At 44.1% G+C, this 17,736-nt stretch overlaps 1 protein-coding gene across 2 annotated transcripts in view; it reads right to left on the bottom strand.

Moving 5' to 3' along the window:
• IL2RB (interleukin 2 receptor subunit beta) overlaps positions 1-17,736 on the bottom strand; it is an 86,166-nt gene that overhangs the window by 45,602 nt on the left and 22,828 nt on the right. The window contains exons 4-6 of one of the 2 annotated variants that reach the window (XM_040407174.1): positions 14,599-14,680; positions 13,282-13,362; positions 12,474-12,588 (exon numbers count right to left, since the gene is read on the bottom strand). In XM_040407174.1, coding sequence (XP_040263108.1) covers positions 12,474-12,588; positions 13,282-13,362; positions 14,599-14,680 — 278 coding nt within the window. The remainder of the gene's footprint in view (positions 1-12,473; positions 12,589-13,281; positions 13,363-14,598; positions 14,681-17,736) is intronic. The other variant, XM_040407176.1, reaches the window with a different exon arrangement.

Raw genomic sequence — 17,736 nt, 5'->3', positions numbered from 1 at the left:
TTGTGGTCACCATCACCACCAGAAACAGCCTTGTCATCATCGCTTGCCGGACCTGCAGCAACGCTGGAAGAGGAGTATGAGGAAGAGGAGTCAGAGGAGGAATGTGGCGGCTTTGAGGAGGAGGAAGACCAACCACAGCAGGCACCCCAGGGTGCTCGTTGTTGTCACCTATCTGGGACCCATGGTGTTGTACGTGGCTGGGGGGAAGAACAGACCGTCAATGACATCAGTGAGGACGAGGAACGGGAAATGAGAAGCTCTGCATCCAACCTTGTTCAAATGGGGTCTTTCATGCTGTCATGTCTGTTGAGGGACCCACGTATAAAAAGGATAAAGGAGAACGATCTGTACTGGGTGACCACGCTACTAGACCCCCGGTATAAGCAGAAAGTGGCAGAAATGTTACAAAATTACCGAAAGTCGGAAAGGATGCAGCAGTTCAAAACCAAACTAAAAAATATGCTTTACACAGCTTATAAGGGAGATGTCACAGCACAACGGGAATCTAACAGGGGAAGAGGTGAGTGTAATCCTCCTCCTACCACGGCGGCAAGGACTGGACGATTTACAGATGTGTTGTTGATGGAGGACATGCGGAGATTTTTCAGTCCTACTCATCGCCACAGCCCTTCGGGATCCAGCCTTAGAGAACGACTCGACCGACAGGTAGCAGACTACCTCGCCTTAACAGCAGATATCGACACTCTGAGGAGCAATGAACCCCTTCACTACTGGGTGTGCAGGCTTGACCTGTGGCCTGAGCTATCCCAGTTTGCGATAGAACTTCTGGCCTGCCCTGCTTCAAGTGTCCTGTCAGAAAGGAGCTTCAGTGCAGCAGGAGGCATTGTCACTGACAAGAGAAGTCGCCTCGGTCAAAAAAGTGTTGATTACCTCACCTTCATAAAGATGAATGAGGCATGGATCCCGAAGGGACTGACAGTGGGGGATACGTTTGACTAACAAAAGGCCTGATTACATGCCTTGGCCTCAAAATGGTCCCCACGCTGCTGTATTTAATGTCTGCATACCGGATGACTTTCGTGAATTCTCCACCACCAACTAGGGTTCAAGCCGTAATGTTTTAGTCACTTTTCTGCCTGGAAAACATAAATTTTTCCGGCCGCTGCTACAATAGCGTCTGCAACAGTGCCATTATTTTTCAGGCATGTGTACATGCCTAATTTTTCTGTCCTATGGTGCAGCACTGTGGCTGCAAAAACAAACCAAAAAAAAAAGGCACATACAAGTGTCAATTCCCCTTCGTGATCGTTACCTTGTTGTGGTGAAGGGGCTTGCGTATCACAATGAAGCAATCATCATCACCTCTATAAAAGTGTGTTGGCAATGTTGCCACACCCCAGATGATAAGGCCGTTGCTTCATTATGGTCAGACCAAAAGCGATCGGGTGGCCACGCTACTAGACCCCCGGTATAAGCAGAAAGTGGCAGAAATGTTACCAAATTACCAAAAGTCGGAAAGGATGCAGCAGTTCAAAACCAAACTAAAAAATATGCTTTACACAGCTTATAAGGGGGATGTCAATGGGGGATTCGACAATGGTTAATCAATTCGACCGGATAGGGTCCGTAACAGGGATTAAACTGATAGCAATAGTACTAGTTAAGACACCACTCATATAGGGTGTCACAGCACATTGCTCTGTGCACGCGCAGTGCCCCAATTTGGGAGTAAGAGGACCGACCAAGCTGCTTTTTCCATCTCCCGGTTCCTGAAATCAATTCAGTTTAGTGTATGAGAGTTTGGTCTGTCACTGTGAAGGCAGTCGAAGGTACCCGGCCTAAATTTTTTTTCATAAAAGGCAATTCCTGATATGGGACGTAACAGGGATTAAACTGATGAGAATAATACTACAGAAAATACCACTCATATCGGTGGAGGGAGCCAGCGTTTTTTTTAACCATCTCCCCGTTCAAAAAATCTATTTAATAAATGGCCCCCAGATTGGGGATGTTAGAGGGATTAAACTGATGAGAATAGTACTACAGAAAATACCACTCATATCGGGTGTGACAGTAAATTGCACGGCGCAGATGCAGTCACCGTGGTTTAAAACAGAGTGGAGGGAGCCAGCGTTTTTTTAACCATCTCCCCGTTCGAAAAATCTATTCAATAAATGGCACCCAGATTGGGGACGTTAGAGGGATTAAACTGATGAGAATAGTACTACAGAAAATACCACTCATATCGGGTGTGACAGTAAATTGCACGGCGCAGACGCAGTCACCGTGGTTTAAAACAGAGTGGAGGGAGCCAGGTTTTTTTTAACCATCTCCCCGTTCGAAAAATCTATTCAATAAATGGCACCCAGATTGGGGACGTTAGAGGGATTAAACTGATGAGAATAGTACTACAGAAAATACCACTCATATCGGGTGTGACAGTAAATTGCACGGCGCAGACGCAGTCACCGTGGATTAAAACAGAGTGGAGGGAGCCAGCGTTTTTTTAACCATCTCCCCGTCCGAAAAATCTGTTTAATAAATGGCCCCCAGATTGGGGAGTCGGGGACGTTAGAGGGATTAAACTGATGAGAATAGTACTACAGAAAATACCACTCATATCGGGTGTGACAGTAAATTGCACGGCGCAGACGCAGTCACCGTGGATAAAAACAAAGGGGAGGGAGCCAGCGTTTTTTTAACCATCTCCCCGTTCGAAAAATCAATTCAATTGACCTTTCGGGGACCCTTGGTGTTGTACGTGGCTGGGTGGAGGAAGAAACCTTCAATGACATCACCGGGACGTGGCTAGCTTGGTATCCAACCTTGTGCAAATGGGGAGTTTGCGGTTGTGCAAATGAACTGTTTGCGGTGCATTAAAAGGGGAGTTTGGTCTGTCAATGTCTGTGATGCGGGCGTAACCCTTACACTACCTGATCGATACAACATCATACCTGATCGTATACACACACTGGATGTTTTAAAGCACGTTATTCCAAACAATTTAGGAATGTTAGTTGATTTATGCCCTTTATGGATTAAAACCCGACTCTGCGTCCACTACGTAATTTTCCATGGGAGTTTTGCCATAGATCCCCCTCCGGCATGCCACAGTCCAGGTGTTAGACCCCTTGAAACAACTTTCTCATCACTATTGTGGCCAGAAAGAGTCCCTGTGGGTTTTAAAATTCGCCTGTCTATTGAAGTCTATGGCGGTTCGCCCGGTTCGCCAGTTCGCGAACATTTGCGGAAGTTCGTGTTCGCTGTTCGCGAACTGAAAATTTTATGTTCGCGACATCACTACCAGCAACCCAGCGGTTCTTGAATGGTTGATTCGATCTTTGACTTTGTCGCAAGTGACATCAGACATAGTTAGTGGGTTCGTCAGACATAGCCCTTAGTTGGCATGGCCCGGGAGCAGGCCCTGTGCCCTGACCTGTCCTCAACCTGCCTCTGACCTGTTCCCTCAGCCAAATAAGTACTATATGCTGTGGGCTCAGCTCCACTATACAGCGAGGAAGAGCTACTAGAGGACAGTCAGTAGCTACTGCCCAGCCAAGATCCAGAGGAGACATCCGCTGCTTCCTCTGGTAGGCGGTAGGTGATGAGGAGAGTGGCGTGGGAGCTGCTGTTGCAAGTGGTCAGGCTCCTGGCTCAGAGACTGTTAAGGAGAACATCAGTGACGTGCAGACAGTACTCAATGATGATGTAGCCGAGGGGCTTCATCAGTGCGAGGTTGGGAGCCAAAAGTGCCCAGGGTAGACCACACGCTTCGCAGGAGCCTACTGGCCCGGAAAGTAGTGGTGCAGGGATTCACGGAGGCAGTGGCGGTAGCAGTCAGTCAGTGCAGAGTGTTGGGGGTAAAATCACTTACTCGGTGGTGTGTCAGTTTTTTGTTAAGCCATTGGGGAGGTGAACATGGCCATTTGTCGAATCTGTGGGCAAAAGATGAAGTTTGGTCAGGGTGCCAATGTTGGCAACATGGCCCTGCGTCAAAATATGCAGCGTCACCATAAAGTGGCCTGGGAGAACCGTGGCTCCAATGTGGTGGTCCAGCCTGCCGCAGCAACCTCTGCATCACCCAGTGGCACACACCCGATTTCAGGCAGTCAAGGCTCCATTACCTCAGTTGTAGGAAGCTGTCTGTCCTTCCCATCATCTGCTGGTCCTGATGCTCCTGCCCCTCCTCCTCCTAGTCAGTCATTCCATCAGCAATCGATCACCGAAACGATTGCCAAAAGACAACAGTATGCGTGAACTCATCAAACGGTGCAGAAACTGAACCTGCTCCTGGCCAAGTTGCTGGTACTGCAGTCCCTCCCTTTCCAAGGGGTGGACAGTACCAGCCCTGCACGCATATGTAGAACAGAAGGTGGACCAGTCCTTGAGCCTGTCGGTGTCTGGCAGCGTCGACATGTGGAGTTGTAACTACAGTCAAGGACAATATATGTCCTTTACGGCCCACTGGGTAAATGTGGTTCCTGCCCAGCCAAACCAGCAACTTGGCCAGGTGATACTGCTTCCGCCTCCACGTTCTCAAGCCATTGGTCCTGCGACAATGTCCGCCTCTGACTCCTGATCCTCCACCTTGTTCTCATCCTCCACTGCAGGGACAATTCACAGTGCCCCACAAGCATACCACATGTGCAGGGCACAGCGGTGTCACGCTGTTCTGCACCTAGTTTGCCTGGTCGAACGGAGTCACACAGGGGAGGAACTGCTCCACGTCCTTCATCAAGAAATCAAATCCTGGCTTTCTCCGCGACAACTCAAAAGCAGGACCATGGTGACCGACAGCGGGAAGACCATGATGTTGGCGCTGAGTGAAGGGGGTTGTCAAGCATTTCCTGAAGTCTTCCACCCATCTGCAAGACATCCTAAAAATGGCCAAGAAACTTTACATGCACTTCAGCCACTCGTACACCACCAAGCACACCCTCCTTGAGCTAGCAGCAGAACGGCATCATCAAACATAGGCTGATATGCGACGTTTCCACCCGTTGGAATTTCACCCTTCAAATGTTAGACCGACTGTACGAATAGAGAAAGGCCATAAACAATTTCTTGATGATACAGGCGGACAGAGGTACTCCCCTGTGTAACTTCAATGTTAGTCAGTGGTAGCTCATGTGTGACACCTGCTGTTTTCTCGTGTCCTTTGAGGAGGCCACTTTATTTGTCAGTCGCAAGGACTACGGGATGAACAACATCATTCCACTGATTCCTATCCTGGAAAAGATGCTGGTAAATCTGGCTGGTCAGGGGACTGGAGATGTGGCGCCTACATCTCACGATCACATGAGGCCTGTGGGGGCTGAACTGGAGGAGGAGTACATTGGAGCACAAGCAATGTGTAGTGAAATGGGGGGGTTTTCTACACAGTTGACAGGACAGGAGGAGCAGGAGCAGCCAGAGGAGCAAGAGAGAGATGAGGCAGATAATCCAGACACAACATGGCACTATGCAGTGGAGATGGAGGCAGGGAGTCCCTCTGAGTCACTTGCGCAAATGGCCCAATGCATGCTCACTTGCTTGCGTAGTGACAGCCGAATTGTCACCTTTTGGCAGAGGGATAACTACTGGCTCTCCACCATTTTAGACCATTGGGGCCTTTTTTACACCCGTGGAGAGGGAGGACAAACTGAACTACTATAGAGACATCCTATGTAGTCAGTTAGCCACTGCCTATCTGCACATAGTCCATCCTTTCGCAGGTTTGACCGGGGGCCCCTCTGCGCTCACATTCCACTGTCATGGCTGTGGGGTGGCAGGAGCAGTACCAGCAACATCTGCAGCAGCCTGAGTCTAGAGTCGCTGATGAGCAGCTTTCTTCACCAGGCTAGTGAAGAAACTACTCACCAGCAGCAGCAGGTAGACATAGCGCAGAACCTGAACCAGCAGGTGGTGGCATACTTGGAGTGCACCCTGCCAGCCGTCATTGAATATCCGCTGGCAAAAATTGGTAATATCGCAAACCAATCGTCTGGCATTAGTAAAAATGATCATATTACCGCTGGTTTTGTATCTGATCTGTGCTTCCCCCATCTGGATAGACGATGCTTTTTTTTTTATAGATTGGAAGTCTTAATAAATGACCTAATTTGGGGGAGGAAGAGGGTCCGCATAAAGCAGAGGTATCTGTGGCTGGCTGAGCCAGATGGGGGACTATCACTCCCTTTCTTTCAAGGCTATTTTTTCTCTGCGCAGTTACAAAGATGTTGTAATGCTGGAGAGAATGCATTAGGGCAGTACTTAACTAGGGTATTAGGTAGGTCATTGGATAATATTTTTATGCACTTAGAAACCGCACATTTTGGCACCTTGGACACTAGATGCCCAATCGCGAGAACGCTACAGAGGGTTTGGGACACATTGAAAACGACCTTGCAGGTGACACACGCTTTTTATTTTACCCCGTTGTGGGAAAATCGGAATTTAGGGGAATTTTTGAAAATAACTGATTACACTTATTAAAGTTGTAGGGGTATTACCAGAGTGGCTCATTTTTTTGTTGTAGATCGTTTTAAAGTTTTAGGGGACTTTAACTTCACAAACACTTTCTTAGATCGATTTATGTACACACGTTTAAAACATGCATACGACGGCACACTGAATAAAACATATATGATTACTGAACAACATAAATTTTTTGATTATTGTTTTTCTCACGCAGGGAAAAAGATTAAAATGGCACAGATTTACTCGAAAATGCGAGATTCACTGTCCACGGTGTTTCCTTTTAAAAGTATACCTAAATGGGAGCAGGAATTAAAAATCTCCCCCCTCCCCTGGTCACAGATTTTTAAAAATATGAAAAAGGTAGTATCGGCAGCCAGCTATAGTTTGATCCAGTTTAAGATTCTTCACAGGTTATACTATACACCGCAAATGCAAGCTAAATTTGCTAATAACCGAGGACGTGATTTTTTCTGTCGAAAGTGCGGCAGACCCAATGTTGGATATATCCATCTTTTATGGGAATGCAGTGTGATAAAGCGTTTTTGGGAGCACGTATTTACAGCATTGCAGGGGGATCTTCCCCAATCCTCTGCACCAGATATTATCTCTGCAATTTTGGGCGTTTATATACCTGACAGTCCTAACCCTTCTGTACATCAATTAGCTTGGCTGAAGGGCTGCTTGATAGCAAAGGTGCTGATAGTCAAGAGATAGGGTTCCCCCATTTCCCCTGTACTTGAGGAGTGGAGACGGATCATGTCCCAAATAAAGCTCTATGAGGAGGTTGAGAGGCGGAGTAGGTGAGGCATGCGTTATTATGCTGCTCTGCAGAAGTGAGGTGAATTGATTAGTTCAGCTTGAAGGGTGGAGTATATGGACAGCTTTGTTTTTCTTTTTGTATTTTTGGCTTATTTTTGTTCCTTCCGCTCTGTTTAATAGCTTTTTTGTAACTATCATTGAAGAAAATAAAATGTAAAAAAAAAAAAGAAAAAGAATATCCGCTGGACTACTGGGCAGCCAAACTGGATTTGTGGCCACAACTGGCCAAGTTTTCCCTGGAAAGGGTGTCCTGCCCGGCCAGTAGTGTGGCATCAGAGCGGGTGTTTAATGAGGTGGGGGCCATAGTTACCACAAGGAGAACTTGCCTGTCCACCTAAAATGTGGAGAGACTGACTTTTGTCAAGATGAATCAGGCATGGATCAGCCAGGATTTCCACCCAACAATTCCTGATGCATCAGACTAGATCATCCATGGTGCCACACCAACACTTTGACAAAAGAGACTGGATTCTTCTGGCTACCTGCCTCAGCTACTATTCTGATACTGCCACCCCCCTGATGTCACACATCTGATGCCAAGTGCTCCCTTTTACACCCACCATCATCAGCGAGTACTGTTAGTGCCACCCACCTCCCCAGAGTCACCGGGTCACTCTGTGGTCTCCTCATGCTCCTGCCACCTCCACACTATGTCACCTTGCCACTCTGTGGACTTCTCATGCTGTTCCCACCCTCCCCACTTCATGACTGGGTCACTATTTAGCCTTTTGGCCTGGTTGACATCATCATTTATTTGGCCCTTCTGATCTGACAAAATGAGACACACAACGGATCCTGTCTGTGTAGCAGCTGTAAGGCCTGTATAGTCCCATCAGAATTGGCATGCAAATATTCCATTCATGTGTCATCTCTGTTTTGGATCCACTCTTGTGTTTTGGCATTAGCAATACTGATGGATTACTGACCAAATGCTGACAGAGTGAAGGCGGATGCTCAACAGACAGGATATTTTTTTTTGGGGGTTATTGTTCTGACAGATCAGAAGAAGGGCAAAATAATCAGTGACGTCAACACATACTTACTGATGACACCTCTCCACTCTGTCAGGGGGGCTCTACTTGTATAAGTGTTTAATAGAACAGGTTCTGTAGATGTCTATGTGGAATCAGCTGACGACGGTGTAAAAAAAGTGCGCTCTTTCACACTATAGTAGGATCTTGGGCCTCTGCACGGTTCCTTGTACCTGACGCTAACATCGACCTGTAAGGCTGAGTTCACACTTGAGGTATTTGGTTAGTTTTGGCCCCGTAACTGCCCAAAGAAATGAAGTGTGCAGTGATTCTAAGAGCGATGCCTGTCATCTGCATGTCATACTGACTCAGTATTGTTTCACTACCACAGCAGACTCCCTATGTGTGTTTCTGCATCGTGTTCTACACCACTACACAGGCTCTCTGCAGCCAGGAAATAGCAGTTTTTTAACTCGATTTGACACAAATTATTTCGGATTGAATCAAATATTAAAAAATTTGAGAAATTCGCTCATCTCTAATATCAACCAAAGAACAAAAGCAAAAGACCTTGTGAATATGATGGCAGAAGCTGGTAAGATTGTGTCAATATCCACAGTGAAACGAGTACTGTATCAACATGGGCTGAAAGGCCACTCTGCCAGGAAGAAGCCATTACTTCAAAAGAAACATAAAAAAGCCAGATAAATTTTTGCAAATGCACACAGGAACAAAGACCTACATTTTTGGAGACATGTCCTGTGGTCTGACGAAACTAAAATTGAACTTTTTGGACATAATGAGCATTGTTGCGTTTGGAGGAAAAAGGGAGAAGCTTGGAAGCCTAAGAACACTGGTGCACTTTACAAAATAGATGGCATCATGTGGAAAGAAGTTTATGTGGAAATACTGAAGCAACTTTCATGATGTAAGGGGAGTGGAAGAACACCAGAATGACAACAGGAGGAAAATGACCAGGAACTAGGCCTCAAGGCTAGGGAAAGGTAAATGGTAACACCTAGGAAACCCTTAACTTAGCCCTGACTCTTGTCAGTATGAATAGACCCTGAAGGTGGGAATATTCATACACCGTAAACCTAGGCCCTAGTAACCCTGAATATCCCTAGGAGTAGTGATAGGGTCTGAGACTACTGGTTCCTTCCCAGATGAACGAACCAGAGTCTCCCTCAGGCCTAGTAAACAATGAGCAAGTGGGGACAACAAAATACACTGCTCAAAAAAATAAAGGGAACACTTAAACAACACAATGTAACTCCAAGTCAATCACACTTCTGTGAAATCAAACTGTCCACTTAGGAAGCAACACTGAGTGACAATCAATTTCACATGCTGTTGTGCAAATGGGATAGACAACAGGTGGAAATAATAGGCAATTAGCAAGACACCCCCAAAAAAGGAGTGGTTCTGCAGGTGGTAACCACAGACCACTTCTCAGTTCCTATGCTTCCTGGCTGATGTTTTGGTCACTTTTGAATGCTGGCGGTGCTTTCACTCTAGTGGTAGCATGAGACGGAGTCTACAACCCACACAAGTGGCTCAGGTAGTGCAGCTTATCCAGGATGGCACATCAATTCCAGCTGTGGCAAGAAGGTTTGCTGTGTCTGTCAGCGTAGTGTCCAGAGCATGGAGGCGCTACCAGGAGACAGGCCAGTACATCAGGAGATGTGGAGGAGGCCATAGGAGGGCAACAACCCAGCAGCAGGACCGCTACCTCCGCCTTTGTGCAAGGAGGAACAGGAGGAGCACTGCCAGAGCCCTGCAAAATGACCTCCAGCAGGCCACAAATGTGCATGTGTCTGCTCGCCCTGTGCTCTTCACAGATTAAAGCAGGTTCACACTGAGCACATGTGACAGACGTGACAGAGTCTGGAGACGCCGTGGAGAACGTTCTGCTGCCTGCAACATCCTCCAGCATGACCGGTTTGGCATTGTGTCAGTAATGGTGTGGGGTGGCATTTCTTTGGAGGGCCGCACAGCCCTCCATGAGCTCGCCAGAGGTAGCCTGACTGCCATTAGGTACCGAGATGAGATCCTCAGACCCCTTGTGAGACCATATGCTGGTGCGGTTGGCCCTGGGTTCCTCCTAATACAAGACAATGCTAGACCTCATGTGGCTGAAGTGTGTCAGCAGTTCCTGCAAGACGAAGGCATTGATGCTATAGACTGGCCCGCCCGTTCCCCAGACCTGAATCCAATTGAGCACATCTGGGACATCATGTCTTGCTCTATCCACCAACGTCACGTTGCACCACAGACTGTCCAGGAGTTGGCAGATGCTTTAGTCCAGGTCTGTGAGGAGATCCCTCAGGAGACCGTCCGCCACCTCATCAGGAGCTTGCACAGGCGTTGTAGGGAGGTCATACAGGCACGTGGAGGCCACACACACTACTGAGCCTCATTTTGACTTGTTTTAAGGACATTACATCAAAGTTGGATCAGCCTGTAGTGTGTTTTTCCACTTTAATTTTGAGGGTGACTCCAAATCCAGACCTCCATGGGTTGAAAAATTTGATTTCCATTTTTAAATTTTTGTGTGATTTTGTTGTCAGCACATTCAACTATGTAAAGAACAAAGTATTTCAGAAGAATATTTAATTAATTCAGATCAAGGATGTGTTATTTTTGTGTTCCCTTTATTTTTTTGAGCAGTGTACAAAGAGAAGTAAACTTATCGTCAATAAAAAATGGATGAGCAGGAACTCAGATGAGGACCACACACCAGCTCTTCCAACTCCAGGCAGATAATATCAACCGCATGGTATGAAGTGTGAGTCCATACTAAATAGAGGATCACTAATGACCACAAGCTGCACCTGAGACAAGAGGTGTGGTCATTACCAACAACAACACTGCAACAAGTGAAAACAGAGAGGCTGTTAGATAACCTCACGTGCAGCCAGTCTCTCAGATCTTCTAACCTCTGTCATGGGAGGGACCATAACAGCAACATCTCAAGACATCAGCCAGGAAGTTAAAGCTTGGGCGGAAATGGGTCTTCCAAATGGACAATGACCCGAAGCATACTGCCAAACTGGTTACAATGTGGCTTAAGGATAACAAAGTCAATGTTTTGGAGTTGCCATCACAAAGCCCTGATCTCAATCCTATTGAAAATGTATGGGCAAAGCTGAAAAGACAGGTGCAAGCAAGGCAACCAACAAACATGGCTCAGTTACACCAGTTTTGTCAGGAGGAATGGGCCCAAATTCTGACCAACTATTGTGAGAAGCTTGTGGAAGGATATCCAAAATGTTTGACCCAAGTTATACAGTTTAAGAGCAATGGTACCAAATATTAATGAAATGTATGTAAACTTTTGACTTTACAGAAAGTAATAAAAATGCCTTAAAACATTCTCTCTCTCTCTCTCATTATTCTTGCATTTGGCAAATAATAATAATTATGGTAATCCTAATTGACCAAAAACAGAAAAGGTTTATTCTGATTTCATGTCAGATATTGAGAAAAACATGCATATGTAAATAATGTATGTAAACTTCTGGTTTTAACTGTAGATAACACAGAATTCACCATTTACCTTAGGTCATGGTGACAGCACTGGTGTAGATTTTCCAAGCAAAATTTACCAGCTTGGTTTAAAGCCAGTATTTTATGACAAATTTACAAATTTACACACATCAATTTTTTTAAATGTGTCTTAAGAAATATTTATAGATTTTTCAGTCCAACATCCAGCCATAGTTATTACAAAGGTTCTGTCATTTTGTATACCACCAGGCGAGTTTTAGAACAAAGTCGCAATGATAAATCTGTCTAAAAATGTAGTTCCACTCTCTAAACATTTGGCCAGCCCTTATTAAATGAAAACTGCCTGGATAGTGCAAACCACTCTAAAATGGAGCAAATAAGTCATACATTTGGCGTAAATGCCTATTTTACTGACACAATAGGGAAAATCACTCCACTCACTTTTCTTATTCTGCAGAATTTATACATTACCTTCTTTATACTTCTTCATTTCTCAAAAACGTTGAGCAAACGTGGCATGACTAAGATGAGTTGTAAAATGCTTCAAATTTACCAAATACGTTCTAATATGTAGAGCAAATTATCGGTTTATGTTTACGTATGTCAGCCACGAGCGGTCACATTTATATTTTTGCATCCAACAACACCGTTGGTAAATCTCCCCATTTTCTTTGCCCAAGTATTAAAGAATGTAAGGATTTCAAAGTCAACAGATTAGACTTAATTTATTACTTCATTTAGGAAAGTACTTACAGTTGTGAAATGCAAAGAATTCAGATAGAAATGTGATGCTTGTATTTCTTTTCATTCCATTGCTACAGATCACACTCAGGTTCAATTTATGGTCAACAGTCAAAATTTCTTTGACCTAAAGCCAACAAATAAAACGGACAATAGATTTACTGAGTTAAAATAACAGACTTACGGTACATATGTAGTGTACAAATAAAGCAAAACCATGCAATAATAAAAGGAAAAAAGTTGCACCAATACATTAAATTTCTGACTTAAAGAGGTTGTCCCAATATTACAAGTGTCTAATTGGTATCTTTGTCATCTCATATGATTGGATCAGTGGTTGAGCATGTGCTCTGCTGTTCATCTCTTTGGGACAGCAGAAGAGAAGCAGAGTACAGGGATCCACTCAATCTCCTTCAGTCGTCCCATAGAGTTGAATGGAACAGAGAAAGAGATGGGGGCACCCTTGTTCTTGTGATCAATGGGGGTTAATGTGCTTGAATGCCCACCTATCAGAAATGCATCATCTATACCCCTGATAGGTGATATATTTAAATCTTGTAAGAAGTCCTTTAACCAGGTCTAAACATCACCAAATTATAACTTAAAGGAGTATTCCAGTAATTTCTATTAATTGTGGATCTCACATAACCAATAAATTGTTGCTTGTCCTACCACTGGGACCCCCATCAATCACAGGAATGGGGGGCACTGTACCCCACATTCTCTGAGCGACTGTCAGAAATATCTAAGCACTTGTACGCAGCTATCTCTAGCAGTCCCATAGAGACGAATAAAGAGGCAGTGTACATTCTCCACTTACTGCTCCGTTCATTCTGTGGAGCCCTGCGGGGTATGAGGCCCCTGTTCTTGTAATCGATGGGGGGCCCAGCAATGGAATGTCCTATGGATAGGGAGTAACTTGAAATTACTGGAATTGTTTTGTATGAAAGTAGTAGAACATAAAAAAGATATGAAAAAACATAAGTATACGAAATGTGGCTTCGTTGCAATTGTAAAGACCCACAGAATAAGGCCTCATGCACATGAGAGTATCCATTTTACTGTCGCAGAACTCGGATCCAAGCATACCCAGCCTTTTTTTTTTCAAACTTCTATGGTGTCTCATCCTTGTCCGCAAAATGGACAAGAATAGGACATGTTCAATCTTTTTTGTGGGGCTGTGGAATAGACATATGTGAACCGCATTGAAATTAAAGGGTCCTCATCCGACCCGCAAAAAATGCAGATCGGATGAGGACTGAAAATACAAGGGTGGGCATGAGGCCGAAAGTTAATATGATAATTACAATATACAGTGAGCAATGTGAAAAAAAATCTAAAATTGCTGTTTTTTGTTCACCCTGCCTCCCAGAAAGTAGAATAAAAATGATCAGAAATACCTAAGTGCCCCAAAATGCTACCAATGAAACCTATAGAAAAAAATTCTAATATTATAGTTCTCAGAATATGACAATTTTTTTAAACAGTGTATTTATTGGGAAAAGTAGTAAAACACTATTTCAATTTGGTATCCCCATAATCGTACTAACCTACAGAAAAAAAAGGTAACACATTATTTATTCTTTAAAGTGAACGCCGCAAACTTTATAAAGCAAGACAATGGTGGAATGTTATTTTTTCCCATTTCACCCTTAAAAAGAGTTAATAAAAATGAATCAATGAGTTATACAGTATGTTACCCCACAATAAATAGTGCCATTAAAAATACAGCTATGCCGAAAGGAAAAATAAAAATGTTATCATGACGATGGGAAAACTAAAATAATTGCTTCAGCCTTAAGGCCCGAAATAGACCATTTCTAAAAAAGTAAAGAGCATGTCACATTTAAACCAGGTTTCTTTTTCTCTTTTTGGTCTACATCTCTTGTCCAAGTGACTGTTCTTTACCTGTGAAGTATGCCGCACTTTAATAAAAGAGATTGACGATAGAATATTACATTGGAATGAAACCATTTCCATGTTGCTTCTAGGCACATAACTTAGTAAATAAATTTTTGCTTATATAGCTCAGGATATAATTTTGATATATTAGTACAGAACTTTTTACCAGTGCCACTCTCTATGTCTAATGTCATAGAGAGCCCAAGTGAGAAACAAATAAAAAACTAGAACTCACAGGTTTATCATCACTAGTCAGATGTATTGTGCATCTTCTTGGGTTATCTCTGGAGGTAAGAAAGCAGAAACCTTTAATGTCTCTGAAAGAAAAGAAAAATGTAAAAAAATTCAGTATACATCACAATACTACATTAAAAACATTAAACAAACACAGGTTACAGGAGAGCTACTCAGTGCTGAATAGACAATGGTTAACATATAGGGAAGCAGGGAGTCCCAAGAGCAGGTCACTGGTGCGTTGGGGGATTTAAGAGGTGAGTATCTGCTCTTTTGCTATTTTATCTGATTGTCTTTGCATTAGTTTTTTTTATGATATTGGACAACCCCTTTGAAGTGTGCTGACAAGTGGACTCTTCACATTTTGTATTTCTGTTTTATAGCAGGTAGTAGATTTACTTTCTGAAATTTTCACTGGTTTCTTTTTCACACCTTGTCTAGTGCTCAGCAATTACTGGACAGAAGGATTGATATGTGTTTTGTTTAGGTAAAAATAATCCAATCTGCAAAGATCTCATTTTTGAGAGAAATATTTTTATTCCTAAATTAATTTTGTTGTAAGATACACCATACATACAGTATACCACAATGCTAAGCTTAAAGTAAAGGTGATTTCTGCTATCTTATCCAAGAGCATGGTATGATAAAGGAAGAGAATCTGATCTCTGTGATATATAGGTTTATATGATTTTGAGAAGGATTTCTGAGTAAAAGGCATCTGACAGGACTCCTAGGATAGGCAGTGAGAGTCCTGATTACTCCTCCCACATCACATGACTGACAACCTTCTGTGTACACAATGATACAGAAAATACTATGAATCACTGTATGTGTGTGGGACTCTCATGGTCTCTCCTAGGAGTTCTGTCAGCATTTTCTCGGCCTTTTACCCAGAAAATGTTCTACCAATCATATAAACCTAGAGATCAGCTTTTCCCCCTCTATCATATCCTACTCTCAGATTGGGCAGCACAAATCCCCTGACAGGTTTACGACAAGCATTTAGGTGCAAAGAATATGGCTGATGCAACAAATCAGAACCACGTATACCCATGGCCCAATTTTTGTTGAAATATGGTAAATACAGTAACATTTGGCTAAGAGAATTGTCTGGTTTGACTACCACTTCAGCTACTGGTAGCATAACATCTTGTTTCTAACCTGGAATCAGCTGTGCAAAGTAGATAGGCCATACAGTTTATGGTAGCTGAGCTGAACAACAGTGAGCCTGAGAGCAAACTTGGAAATATGGAAATATCCAATATATGAGCGGAAAGGGGATAGCACTGAAAGCAGTACATGCCCTTTGCAATCAAAGAGGTCCCAAGTTCAAACTCAGTATTTCCATTAATATGACAATGCTGGTTGTTACTCAGTGCCTTTTGACCACCATTTGACTCACATTCATTGTGGTCTAGTTAACAGAAATTCTAAAATAGCCATCTTCTTTCTATTGTGTTTCTTAGTAAGACATTCTAATGTGTAATTACCTATAGTACATACATTTTGGAAGAGGGATATGGAATGTTTGTCAGTCAATAGTCAATTTCCTCAGCTTCTTTTTGATTTTATCTAAACCCTTTGGGTGAATACTCCAGATGCCTATTTGTTGAATCATGTGTCACAGCCACTAGGTGGCCACATATACATACATATAGCATAACTCCTGACATAGTACCGCAAAACCATGTTTTTTTTTATTTTTACAAAGTTGGTCCTGTCATATCACCTGCCCCAGTCTTTTATGTTCTATGACCTGCCTCTCACCTTTCCTTTATTCCGGGAGGGCCTGACCTCTGGGTTTGCTTTGTCCTTCCATGTCGGCTGCAGCCTGCTTGCCAGAAAGGCCACTCATCCTCTGCCTATAGGATGCGGGCACGCGCACTCCCTCTTAAAGTTCCAGTGCGCACCCTAATTCACACCAGCCTAAGGCTAGACATCTTAGTGTACTTTAGGCACCTTCTCTTATAGGAGGATGCCTGAGCAATAGGTTCAGAGTCTGCTAGTATCCTGCTAAGGTGTGCTGTATTTCATTTGTCTGCCTGTGTGCCGACTTCTGCCTGTTTTCTGGATATTGACCCTCCTCTGCTGAAGCTGACCTATGCCTGTACTTTGTATTGACCCTGTCCTGCCTGCCCTGGCTTTGTACTTTTTATTGTATAGCTCATACTCTGCTTGCCCTGACCTCGGCCTGTCCTTGATTATGGTTTTGCCTGATCGCTCCCTGCACCTGTGTCTCGACCCCATGGGTCAGCTGTCATGCATACAGAGACTACTCCAGGAGGCATTGGCCTGGTGGTTCCCCTACAGCGAAGTCCAGATCCTTGTAAATGGATTAAAGGGTAAAAACCAGGGGACTGCAAGGATAATGGCCTTAGGAGTAGTGTTGAGCGAACAGTTCGAGCATAGTTCGGGTCCGTACCGAATTTTGGGGTGTTCGTGACATGGACCCGAACCCGAACTTTTTCGTAAAAGTTCGGGTTCGGGTTCGTCGTTCGGCATGTATTTTGGCGCATTTTAAAAGGCTGCAAAGCAGCCAATCAACATGCATCATACTACTTGCCCTAAGATGCCATCGCAGCCATGCCTACTATTGGCAAGGCTGTGATTGGCCAAGTGCAGCATGGGACTCAGCCTCTTTATAAGCTTGTGCGCACGTCGGGACGTGCTCACTCCTGATGTGAATAGAACAGGGATAGACGCAGCTGATGCTAGGGCGAGAATAGGCAGGGATAATTGAATAACTGGAAGCAAATTTCTCTCCTCCACCTGTGATTCATCTGAACAACTGCAGCTGAGCTGCTTTTTTGATAGGGATTGGCTATTTTTAGAGTGGCCAGAGTGATTTTTCCATCCACATGTACCTGGGCTGACCGCCGGCCGCCATTTTGCGACTTGTAGTGCTGCAGCAGAAGCTGCCACAGTGTGCATTCCAAAGCTCCAAACAAGTCAGACATCTACACCTGGGATTCAGACCAATAGCGATTTAGCAGCACAGTCCAAGGCTATTTTTTTTAAAGGTTGTGCAGACCATTTTGTGGCACATGTTACTGGGCTGATAGGCGGCGGCCATCTTGGGACTAGTGCTGCAGCACAATCTCTCCCAACGTCCATTAATCACTTGTAATAGTGGTCTGTG

This window comes from Bufo bufo, chromosome 9 (genome assembly GCF_905171765.1).
Source record: "Bufo bufo chromosome 9, aBufBuf1.1, whole genome shotgun sequence".
Lineage (NCBI taxonomy): Eukaryota > Metazoa > Chordata > Amphibia > Anura > Bufonidae > Bufo > Bufo bufo.
Note: the sequence above shows the minus strand (reverse complement) of the source record. Positions and strands in the feature narration are given on the sequence as shown.